Source organism: Lathyrus oleraceus, chromosome 6, assembly GCF_024323335.1.
Source record: "Lathyrus oleraceus cultivar Zhongwan6 chromosome 6, CAAS_Psat_ZW6_1.0, whole genome shotgun sequence".
Lineage (NCBI taxonomy): Eukaryota > Viridiplantae > Streptophyta > Magnoliopsida > Fabales > Fabaceae > Lathyrus > Lathyrus oleraceus.
Window position 1 is genome coordinate 53,069,589 of NC_066584.1, and position 11,274 is coordinate 53,080,862.

The 11,274-nt window shown below is 35.0% G+C and overlaps 1 protein-coding gene across 1 annotated transcript; it reads right to left on the reverse strand.

Moving 5' to 3' along the window:
* Window positions 1-3,882: 3,882 nt before the first annotated feature.
* LOC127096566 (inosine triphosphate pyrophosphatase) lies at window positions 3,883-8,551 on the reverse strand. Its single transcript, XM_051035115.1, has 9 exons — window positions 8,378-8,551; window positions 7,941-8,087; window positions 7,742-7,806; window positions 7,282-7,345; window positions 7,182-7,191; window positions 4,854-4,885; window positions 4,642-4,754; window positions 4,273-4,349; window positions 3,883-4,179 (listed from the first exon to the last, which is right to left on the reverse strand). Exons 2-9 carry the CDS (start codon window positions 8,077-8,079, stop codon window positions 4,071-4,073), a joined length of 609 nt encoding a protein of 202 aa, XP_050891072.1. The 5' UTR covers window positions 8,080-8,087; window positions 8,378-8,551; the 3' UTR covers window positions 3,883-4,070.
* Between the last annotated feature and the right edge of the window lie 2,723 nt (window positions 8,552-11,274).

The window sequence follows — 11,274 nt, forward strand, 5'->3', positions numbered from 1 at the left end:
ACTCAGAATCGACCTTGATAAAAGCATTTGTAAGCTGAATGTATCAGATTTTGAAGGATCAGAATCTGATGACTCTAAACGTGTCGTTCAGCTTCTGAAGGATCAGCATTTGATCATGATATCCCTGCCTCTGGTGATAGCTCGATCTACAAACCTCGACTTAAGGTGTCCATCTTTTGGTGTGCACTCCGTCTCCATAGTAGACATATCTTCTCAACACCAGACTTATGGAAAAAGTCAACTATAGTCTCTTAGTGCAAGGCTCAAGGAAAGTTGATGTGACTTCTCTATTCCTCCATAAGGTCTGGTTTATACCTAGTATGAAAAAGAAGAAGTGGATTATGTTATTATACAATGGTTTAAGATCTTAACGGGATTCATCTTCCAACGTCTCTCTCTCTCTCTCTCTCTCTCTCTCTCTCTCTCTCTCTCTCTCTCTCTCTCTCTCCTCTCTCTCTCTCTCTCTCTTGGAACTGTTGTTTTTTAAAGATCACATGTGCAAGCAACTTTCCAACGACTTTTTCTATGCATCTATAAAAGGGAGCTGAAGATTTGAAGGAAGGTAAACAACTATTAAATAATCCAACATGACGCATTGAGTACAAACTTTGAGCTAAAGTTTTATCTGTTTGTTTGCACAAACTCTTAAGATTTCTTATCTTTGTATTTCTTAAAAATCTTATGTGTTAAGAATCATTGTGGTTGTTGTAACACTTTTATACTTCTGATTGTTCATCAAAGTATAGTTATAATCATTTCTACTAAATTGATGGTTTAAAGTAGAGAAAGTCTCGTGCTAGTTTGCTTGAGCAGTGGAAGCCTCTTGCATGTGTGCTTGAGCAGAAGTCTTTTGTTAGATTGCTTGAGCGAAAGTCTTTTTCTGGTGTGATTAAGCAGTTGAAGTCTCTTGCTAGTTTGCTTGAGCAAAGTGTAATCAGTTTGATTATAGTTAAAATATCTTGTTGGACAAGGGGACTGGATTACTGACAATTTAGGAGAGGAACCATGATAAACTTTATGTGTTGATTTAACTACTTTCTTCTGAACTCTATTCATTTCGCTACTATTAACATTCTGAGATCAGACTCTGAGCTTGTTCAGATTTTGAAGTTGGTTATCAGAAGTAGGAAATTAAAATACACAATTCAAACCCATCCCCCCCCCCCTTATTGTGTATTTTTCTCACCTTCAAATAGAATGGAATATGGAATTATGAGCAATCTATTCAGTCAATGAATTAATCAACTTAAAATAAAATTTAAAGAAGATGTCTAAATAAAATTTTATTGATCAATTAAATCAATCTAACATTATAATTGCAAACAACTTTAATCGTAAGACAGATAATCTGAATGACTTAATCACTACCAGGCCTAAAATATACACATCAAATCGTTATAAACAAAATAAGAATAATCACATGTTATTTCTAAGAAAACGGTAAAAACCTGAACATGCAATTCTATATAAAAAATCAAAAGGAGATAATGAAAAAGAAGATTACACATGGTTTGTACTTGTTTAGCGAGTTCATCATCAATTTGCGTCTAACCTAGTATCTAATGGCAAGTTTTTGACAATTTTTAGTCTTCCATTATTTTGAAAATTTTCCTTCTTTTGTTGTACATAACACACATAACTGAAATCTCCAAGACCTTCACTCGGTCTTGATCGTCCTCTTACGCATATCCAAGATCCATTCCAAGCATCTGTTTCGCAATGATCTTTCCTTAATCCTATTGATCCCTTAGCGTAGCTTTGGGTTCAATCTAACTGGACAAATCCTCCCAACGTTATTTCGCAACTATCTTCTTTTGACACTGTCAAAGTCTTCGGTGGAGAACAAATCCTTTTCTTTTTTCTTCTACTGGATTGTCAATTTCCAACAACACCACACAATCTTAATCTTGACATACACTTTAAGAACTTCCCAAGCATATATGATAAAGACCATCCTCAAGATAGATTTCACTCTATCTAAAAATTGAGAAGTAATCAATTCATGATATCTTGCTAGACGTTGAAGATGAATGCAAATTCAAAATAATATTGTAATTTGGGGTTCTTTGAAAGTTAAAATTTTTTTTTTGAACACCTCAAGGTTATGATGTTATCATTTCTCTTTGAAAAAATGACATAAGATGATTTATATATGTGCTTGAGATAGAGGACTAAAGTGAAAAAAATACCCATTGAATTCGAGATTTGCAATCAATATGACCTGAGTCGAATGATAAATGATTTGAATTAAGAACTTAAAATTCATAATTTTGACATTTTGATTCGAATCATGATTCAAGTCATTGATTCGAGTCAAGGAAATATTTGATTCAGATCAGATTGAGAGAATAAAAACCTGATAATGAAATGTATTTTTTATTCGAGCCTTTAGCTTGATTAGAATCAAACTTGCTTATGATTCTAGTCAAGGAAACTTGTGATTTGAATCATATTGGCAATAGCGAAAGTTGTTTGTCACATTCAATTTTTTTATTCGTATCATCCATAATCTTGATTTGAATGACACTTTAAAAAACTTAAATTTTAAGAAACTTGAAGTGTAAGATTGAATTTAAAGCTAGTATGATATGAACCAATCATTAAAGCGTCTCTTGACCTAAATATTGAACGTATTTGACTTAAACCGCTTTGCAATGACTTTTAACTCAGGCATACAAAACCTTATTTAATGAAAAACATTGTATAACTCATTGCACTCAACTTTGAGATATGCTCAAACTCTAATTTAGAGGAGACTTGATAACAAAAAACTATAAACAATAATATAAAAAATAAGACAAGTAGAAAAACCAAAATCTTAGAGGGATAGAGCAACTTCAACAACACCTAAGGTCAAACAGTGTTAGATGAAATCTTCAGTGAATATCTGATGATGGGGTCTAATCAATGAATTTATCTCAAGCCTCATCGGTCAGAAGAGTCAAGTTTCATATGAAGTGAAAAGGATTTAACATTGCCTAATTGATTAAGAGTCTAGTCTAAGTGGCTAGAGCAAAACAAATGACCTCTTAGTCAATTAGGAATGCTTTTAATCAATTAAAACATATAGATGTCTTCAGTTTTCTTTTTAGAATTAAGGTTGTCGTTTTTTAGAATGCTTTTAATCAATTAAAAAATATAGATGTCTTAGATTTTCTTTTCTTTTAGAATGCTTTTAATCAATTAAGAAATATAGATGTCTTAGATTTTCTTTTTAGAATTAAGGTTGTCGTCTTTTAGAAGCCCTTAATCTTAATCTATTAAGAGATAAAGTTAATATGTTTAAGTCATTAAAATTAAAAGCTTTTTAGAAATAAAATTTAAAGTTTAAATCGTGAGTTAAATATCATTTCTGTATTCTAAAATTACCTCTGTATTCTAAAATTACCTTCAATCCGTTGGAGTTTTGTACAAAGTTCTTGTGGTTATATATTTTAGAATACAAAATAATTTACCTAACAACTTAACCTTTCTAGATTCTTTTGGACAATTTGACGTGTACTAACATATGGATCATATAGACTATATTGTTTGCTAAATCAATCGAGACACATAAGAACTCTAGAGAAATTACCCTACTAGGTACTTAATGTCAAAGTGTTTGGTCAGAAGATATAGAGGCATTACATGTCATATCACAATTTATTGGAGTATTTGATCTTTCATAAGAAATTAAACATGAGGTAGAGGTGATAGATGGACTTGTTAAAAGATTATGATTTTAAGTAGGAAAACACTCCATGTGACAACGATGTCGGCAAGGGAGCAAGAACTTCTGGAAGAGTTCAAAGACTTAAGTTTGTATGATCACTTTGCCAAAGCAAAGATTGTCTTGGGTACAGCAATCTCCAATGACTTTCAGGAGATGATTTCACAAGAATCTCCAACAAAAAGTACTTTCAATAATACCATTCAACCAAATTATATTTATCAACAATGCATTTAAATGTGTTGGAGCAAATTCATTTCTAACCAATGCATTTAAATGTGTTGGAGCAAATTCATTTCTAACCAAGCTTAAATTTGTTATCTAGTATAGAACTTCTGACTTATAGTCTCTCTCTACCATTTTAGGTCTGAAAGGTATATCCAGCTTCAGCAAAATGTGATTTCACCAGTGCCAGAGATTTGAAGCGGTGAGAAATTTTGTTCTTTTCTTCTTTGGACATCTCTGCATAACTACATTTGTTTTAAATGAAATAAATTAGCTCATCCATATAATTACACTAACCATTTATACAGAAAATGACTTGAAATAAATAATAGAATTACGTTTCGTCATAGCCATCAGGTTGAAAAATGGGATCCCATCCAAAATCATTGGGTCCTCTTGGAGGAACAATCTTCCCCTGAAGTACCAGCACAAAATGAGTTAGTCATCATTACACATTATAACTTATTTCTATTAGTCAAGTTAAATATAAGGTGTGAATTGATCAACATTCGTCAAATTCAGGCTATTCATCTGTAACACAAGTTTGGTCGGGTTGAAGAATAACACCTTTTTACAAGGGAAACCACTATATTTTCAGACTCCGTAAAATTTAAATTTGGCATGCAGTCTTAATATGCAAATCAAAGAAAATAAATGAACACATAATTGTGTTTTTGGTAAACAGCACAAAGGATTCGAAACGATACCAGTGTTTTTCCTGAAAATGTGATAGGTTCACTGTTTGGACCGACTGCAAAGGAAAATACACATAATGCATAAGCTGATTTATCATCATATGCCATCAACAGATTGTTGAGACCTGTAAAATGATCAGAGCAAAGAATACATTAATTTGAGATATCCTGAAACCCAAGTAAACGTTTGAGGAGTACTCCATGATTACAGAGTTATGCACAACCTTCATGACCAATCTTCTGGAGAAACCATTTGCTGCATGATTTAACAAAGCAATTAGACAATGATAATCTGAAGAACTTAAAAACCATGTAGCCTAATACTAATAATGAATAAAAAAATGTCACTTGCTGATGCTTTAGAAACAAGTATACCTTTTGACACCCACAGACACACATCAAGCTTCAAAGAATTCAGATAAATGTGATTTTATAAGCTACTTCTATGGTACACAAGTGAGAGAAACCTTGCATTATGCACAAGTTTGTTTCCACCACTGTATCAATAAATCCCGCCATTGAATCAAATGAGATATGATGAGACTTTTTGATTCAATGGAAAAAACACTCTTGTGCATGGTCCAAGACTATTTTATTTGTGCACATTTGACAAAGCCGCTTTTATATTCAGTATATTTATGTGTAGAATATAAGAAATGGACAAATAGGTGAAATATAACTTATGGAATCACATATCATAACCAGTAAGAGAAATATAACTTAAGCAAATACAGAATTATTAGCATCCTTCATTTGACCAAAAATGACATACTTATTTTTCTCAACATCAAATACTTTGGTGATAAGAGAGAAAGATGAAAAATACAATGATAACCAACACATGAAAGAAGGCAGAATATGATAGAGCAGAACTAAGAATGGTAGAAAGAAGAGTGCGAGGTGTACTCAGATGCAAGAAAAGGAGAGGAACTCAAAAAACAAAATATCCAGAATCAAGGCTCCTCAAAAGAGAGGAAACATTCTCTCTGACTATCACTACGGGTTCTAACAGAATAATGATGACATAAGTGTGTCAATCCTTAGCCTACACTACTCTTATTGGAATATCCTAACTATCTGGCCAGCTGGTACCTTACCTCCCTCCCTCTTTCACTTTCTTCTTCTTCCTCTCATAGACTCTCCATATCCTAAAGGAAGATATTCATAAAAGTTTAATTTGCAATAATTTGAGAAAATTCAGGTTATGGATAAACTTGCGCTATATTGAAACTCTCTGCTACTGCACTTCTTGTAGCGACCAGTGGCCGCTCTTCTCTGCTGCTATTGAGCTATAACACACTTAATTAGAAGCAGACAATTCAAAACCATGCTACAATACTAATTGTAGGCTTGTTATTATAATGAATATGGATAGTTAGTAATACAAATTAACCATATGCCAAGAACAAGCTTTGAACTGGTGACATTAGAATTTTCTGTTCTCTGCTCAACCAGTTGAGCTATCTCAACTATTCTTGATGCGCCGTCGTCATTTTAAGAGAATGCTAGGGTATATCATGTGTCTATGAGTAGAGTACTTCTCAACTAAATTTTTAAAAACAAGAGATTATAAGTTTATTTTGGACATAAGACATTATAAGTTTCTATAGTAGTAATAATGACTAATGAGAATAATACTAGTAGTAATGCTACATTGGTGTTTAGTCCTTTTTAGCTGTCAAAGAGCAGCAACTATTCAGTCACAAAGCATGCAACCAATGTCGTCTTAAGTTTTTGGAGGTTCTATGTAGGTTAGCCACAATTTAACTTAGGCAAAACAAATAGGGGCACTATTTTGTCATGATTTAACCGTGACAAATATTTTATGAGGCTCTATTTAACTATGATTTAACTGTGCCAAAATTTGGGCTCTGTACGGTAGCCCGCATTGCACGCCCTCAAAGACAGCCCTGCATGCATCTTTCAGTGAATGGACGGCAGCTATAGAGGTAAATAGTCAAAATTAGTTTGAGTATCAAAATAATGGCTTATAGTCCCTTGGAGAAATGGGATAAAATGGCCAATAAGGCCTCAAAATTGGTAGAGGTGAACCCAAAAGAAAAAAGGTGGGGGACTATTAAGATAGACTTCAAGGATTAGGCACACTAGCAAACTAGACTCCATGTGCCAATCCCATTTAGTAGGATAAAGGATTTATTTCCGCATTTATGTTCTAGTGTATATGCTTACCTTCCACACTTCCTACAACACAAATAACAAAGTGAAGCACCATCTATCCAACAGTATCCAACATATGAGAAAGACTATTTAGATTTGGAAGGAAGAAGAAAGTTGAAAGACAACTGAACTGGAACGGGCAACAGAATTAAAAGGACTAAACCCATCTTAAAGACAAAACTAGTTAGGAGCCACAAATTGATATGAAGAAAATGGATACTATAAAACACCACGCTTTCATGTGTCATAGTATTGTGCTCTTATAAACTACAATATAAAATAAACAACACTTTTATGAGGTCCTAAACGGACATGAAAACAAGAAGGATAAAGAGCACCTTTAGTACAATGATTCAGGGGTATCGAGAGCTTACATATAAGGCCCTGAAAAATGTTGAAATATTCAATAAAAACCAGTGCCAAGCTGTACAATGTCCAGTTTCATAGCATGAAAAATAAGAAAATTATATCTACCTGGAAGACCCTTCAAGGCGTTGAAACAGAGGCAAGTGTCTTCAACCAAAACAGGTCCTTTAACCTTTCCACAAACAAAAATAATGAGAAAGCTAATATAAAGAATGGAAGAAGAAACCAACCTAAAATCATACAAGCCTAGGTGTGTTTTACTTTTATCAAAAGTAGGTAACTCCGTCGGTGAGCTAAGAGATACCTAAAGTGTTTTAAAGGAAAATAACATGATAACCACTAATTTACTAACACTTGCAAGGCCATTTTTGAGGACGTGCAAGTCGGCCTACCACACATATTCCAAAATTTGACACAGCTAAACCAGCCCTAATTAGGGTTTCATAAAATATTTATCACCGATAAACCTCCGCAAAATAGAGCCTCCATTTATTTTATCACATTTAAGCCGTGTCTAACCTAGCCAGTGTCTCCGAAAACTATGAACACTTGCAATAAATTAGAGTACCTGAATAGCAGCCAAACGTGCCTTTTCTTTGGAGATATCTTCAGGCTCTCCTTGCAACTCAGGCACTACAAAATAACCACACACAAAAATGAGGCAAGCAGAAAAAATGACAGAATCGAGAGTAAAAGAGTTGTGATAAGCAACTCAAAAGATAAACATGCAGGGTGAAAAAAAGATTGAAGAGAAAGAGTGTTATTACAGTCAAGTTTAAGGGATTGAAAAGGAATGGACTGTCCCAAGATAGCGCGAACTTCTTCAAGCTTTTTCGCATTTCCGGTGACAAAAGTAACCGGACGTGGCAGTACCAATCCAGAGGAAGCAGATTTTATAGCAGCCATTGTTTTTCCTGGAGTTAAAGGAAGCAAACATAATCACTGACAGTGCCAATAGACTTTACATCAATATTACATATACAAACCTAAGTAGTTAATCGCGGCCAAAATCGGCGCGTTCGCGGCAGTGCGGAGGGGCGTTGATGCTTCTGATGCATTTCGCGGCGGCGCATTTAGCTGCCGTCGCGGAGTTTCGCGGCCGCAACAATGAGGATTTTGAAAATATAACAAAAATATGGAGAGAGAGAGAGAGAGAGAGAGAGAGAGAGATGGTGGAGAAGAAATGAAAAATCATAACACGAACCAGTGAGCAAGCTTCAGTTACAATGGCGGCTGCTAGGTTGAATGAAAAGAGTAACGCAAACTTCTTTTGCAAGTTCGATGTAGTATTATTTCATTTCTTCATACTACTAAGTATTGATTAAAGACCAATTTTGGTGCTGAAAAAGTTTAACTGATTCAATTTTTCGAAGACTAGCCTTCAAACTGGTACCCTCTCTCTCCTCTCTCCTCTCTCTCTCTCTCTATCTCTCTTCTCTTCTCTCTCTCTCTCCTCTCTTCTCTCTCTCTCTCTCTATCCTCTCTCTCTCGCTCGCTCTCTCTCTCTCTCTCGCTCTCTCTCTCTCTCTCTCTCTCTCCTCTCTCTCTCTCTCTCTCTCTCTCTCTCTCTCTCTCTCTTCTCTCTCTCGCTCTCTCTCTTCTCTCCCTCTCTCCTCTCTCTCTCTCTCTCTCTCTCTCTCTCTCTCTCTCTCTCTATTCTCTCTATCCTCTTCTATCTTCTCTCTCTCTATCTCTCTCTTCTCTCTCCTCTCTCTCTCTCTCTCTCTCTATCTCCTCTCTCTCTCTCTCTCTATCTCTTCTCTCTCTCTCTCTCTCTCCTCTCTCTCTCTTCTCTCTCTCTTCTCTCTCTCTCTCTCTCTCTCTCTCTCTCTCTCTCTCTCTCTATCTCTCTCTCTCTCTCTCTCTCTCTCTCTCTCTCTCTCTCTCTCTCTCTCTCTCTCCTCGCTCTCTCTCTCTCTCTCTCTCTCTCTCTCTCTCTCTCTCTCTCTCTCTCTCTCTCTCTCTCTCTCTCTCTCTCTCTCTCTCTCTCTCTCTCTCTCTCTCTCTCTCTCTCTCTCTATATATATATATATTATATATATATATATATATATATATATATAACGTGACAAGCTACACAGGACAATTCTTTTGCGAACATGAACTATTACTGACATCAATGAAGCACAAAAGGTAACATAATCCCCTTATAATCCTTCAAAATTGTTTTAGATTTTATAATACAATCGTTCATATCTCATTGTTCACGTAATGTTATACACCAACTTAAACTAATGTTTTGTGACTTGAACTCGCTTGAATTCTTAATGCGGGAGTGTTTTGCTATAACAATATGAAAAACAATGAGATTTGGAGCCTAAAAGTTTGGTTGGTATTATGAAGTTTGCCCTACTTGCAAGAAATCAAATAAGTCCTTGGTTTGCCTTTGTGGTCGTGTTCTGACCAGTGTTTTAACAGTGACAAACTGGGTTTCCATATCTGACGAGACAAATCCCTAATTGTTTTAATCGTTTCCAAACTAAATTATTATGTTGGATATTATAGGTACAAAATCGAGATCGGGGTTGAGTACAATAAACATGTTGCAAATGTACTATTTAGGACAAAGATTGCATCAAATTTATCAAAATGGCAACAAAGGAGTTTAGAAATATTATGAAGGAAGTAATTCATTTCTAAATTTTCCCCTATCCATCCACCTTACTTATTATATTTAAAATACCATTATATGATTGAATCTTGTGTTTACTACTTAGATTAGATAGGACCAACACTTAATATATCAATCACACATTGACAAGATATTTGATAAAGAACTAGCTTTTTGCATCAAGTATAACCCTCTCTTCAAACAACGCTCTATAGTAAAACTAATTGACGAGGATGAGGTTATTTCAATGATAAAGGACTACATCATCTCTATTAAGGTCATCTTGTCACTAACTTTATTGGATCATCACTTAAACATCATTTTCCACCTTTACATTTTTCTTTTAACTCTTTCAACTCATCCTTATAATTTTCTCATATCTCACTCTTTAAACTATAACAGAATATCTAAATTGCTACAAACATGAATAACATTGTTGCAACTAAGTTTGAAAAAAAAATATTTTGTGCTTTCTAAATGTGTAACATATTCTTATTTCTTACACAACTTTTCTCACTTGTGTTCTTTATTCAATGTCGCATTTTATTACTATTCATTACTATAGATCATGACAATAATAGGATATAATGCTAGCATTTTTCATCTCAATTAAACTTACTAAAATACAATCAAAAGACATGGCATTCTACTTTTTTACATGTTGTTACTCATTTTCACTTTTCTTCACTTCATTTTCCATTGGATTGTGTTTGTCTGTTTATAGTTAATTGTGAACCATTTGCTGTTTAGTACTGTGATTGGTATACTGATGATATTTGATTGATTTCAGGTACATTAGTTGCTAATATTGCTTTGCTTTGCTTGATAAGCAATTTGCACTGAGGTATAACATTCTTGTCTCCATGTAGTCTGGAAGACCTGGCTTGTTACTTAGCCAGGCACCTGTCTGAAGTCCTCCTTAAGAGGCAATGCTTGTGATTGTTTATATTTGTCCCCAAGCAGGTAAAGACCTTATTTAAGGCAATTGGCGGAACCCAAGGGATATGCAATCTATCCCCCGCTATTCTGTTGAGTCGTCCCTCTGCTCACACCACTGTGTTGATGCATTGGGACACAAATCCAAGATCTTGTACAATGTACAGTTGTGTCAGAGTCTTGAGTGTAGAAGGGTTCCCACATTCTGGACCCACGCTCCTTTGTCTTAAGCTCTCCCTGACCAGGGATAAGAGCTGTGAAGTCTTATCTTCACTCTCCTTTCATCTGCTTCACCTTAGCCCCTCAATGGCAAGGTTAAGAGCTAGCACTACCCATGTACAGATGACTTGCTCTTGCAGTCTTACCCCTTGATTGAGACCCTTTTGTGTGCATATAGCGTGTGCTACTTGTGAATGCTTGATTTACTGCTTGTGTTGAATATGATAGGCTTGCTTCCTGTGCAAGTTAGCTAGAAACCTTGACTTAGGGACAACTTTGTATGATAACAGCTAGGCTCGAGTCGTAGTCTCCCTAGTTGTGTTTCCCTCTGTTAT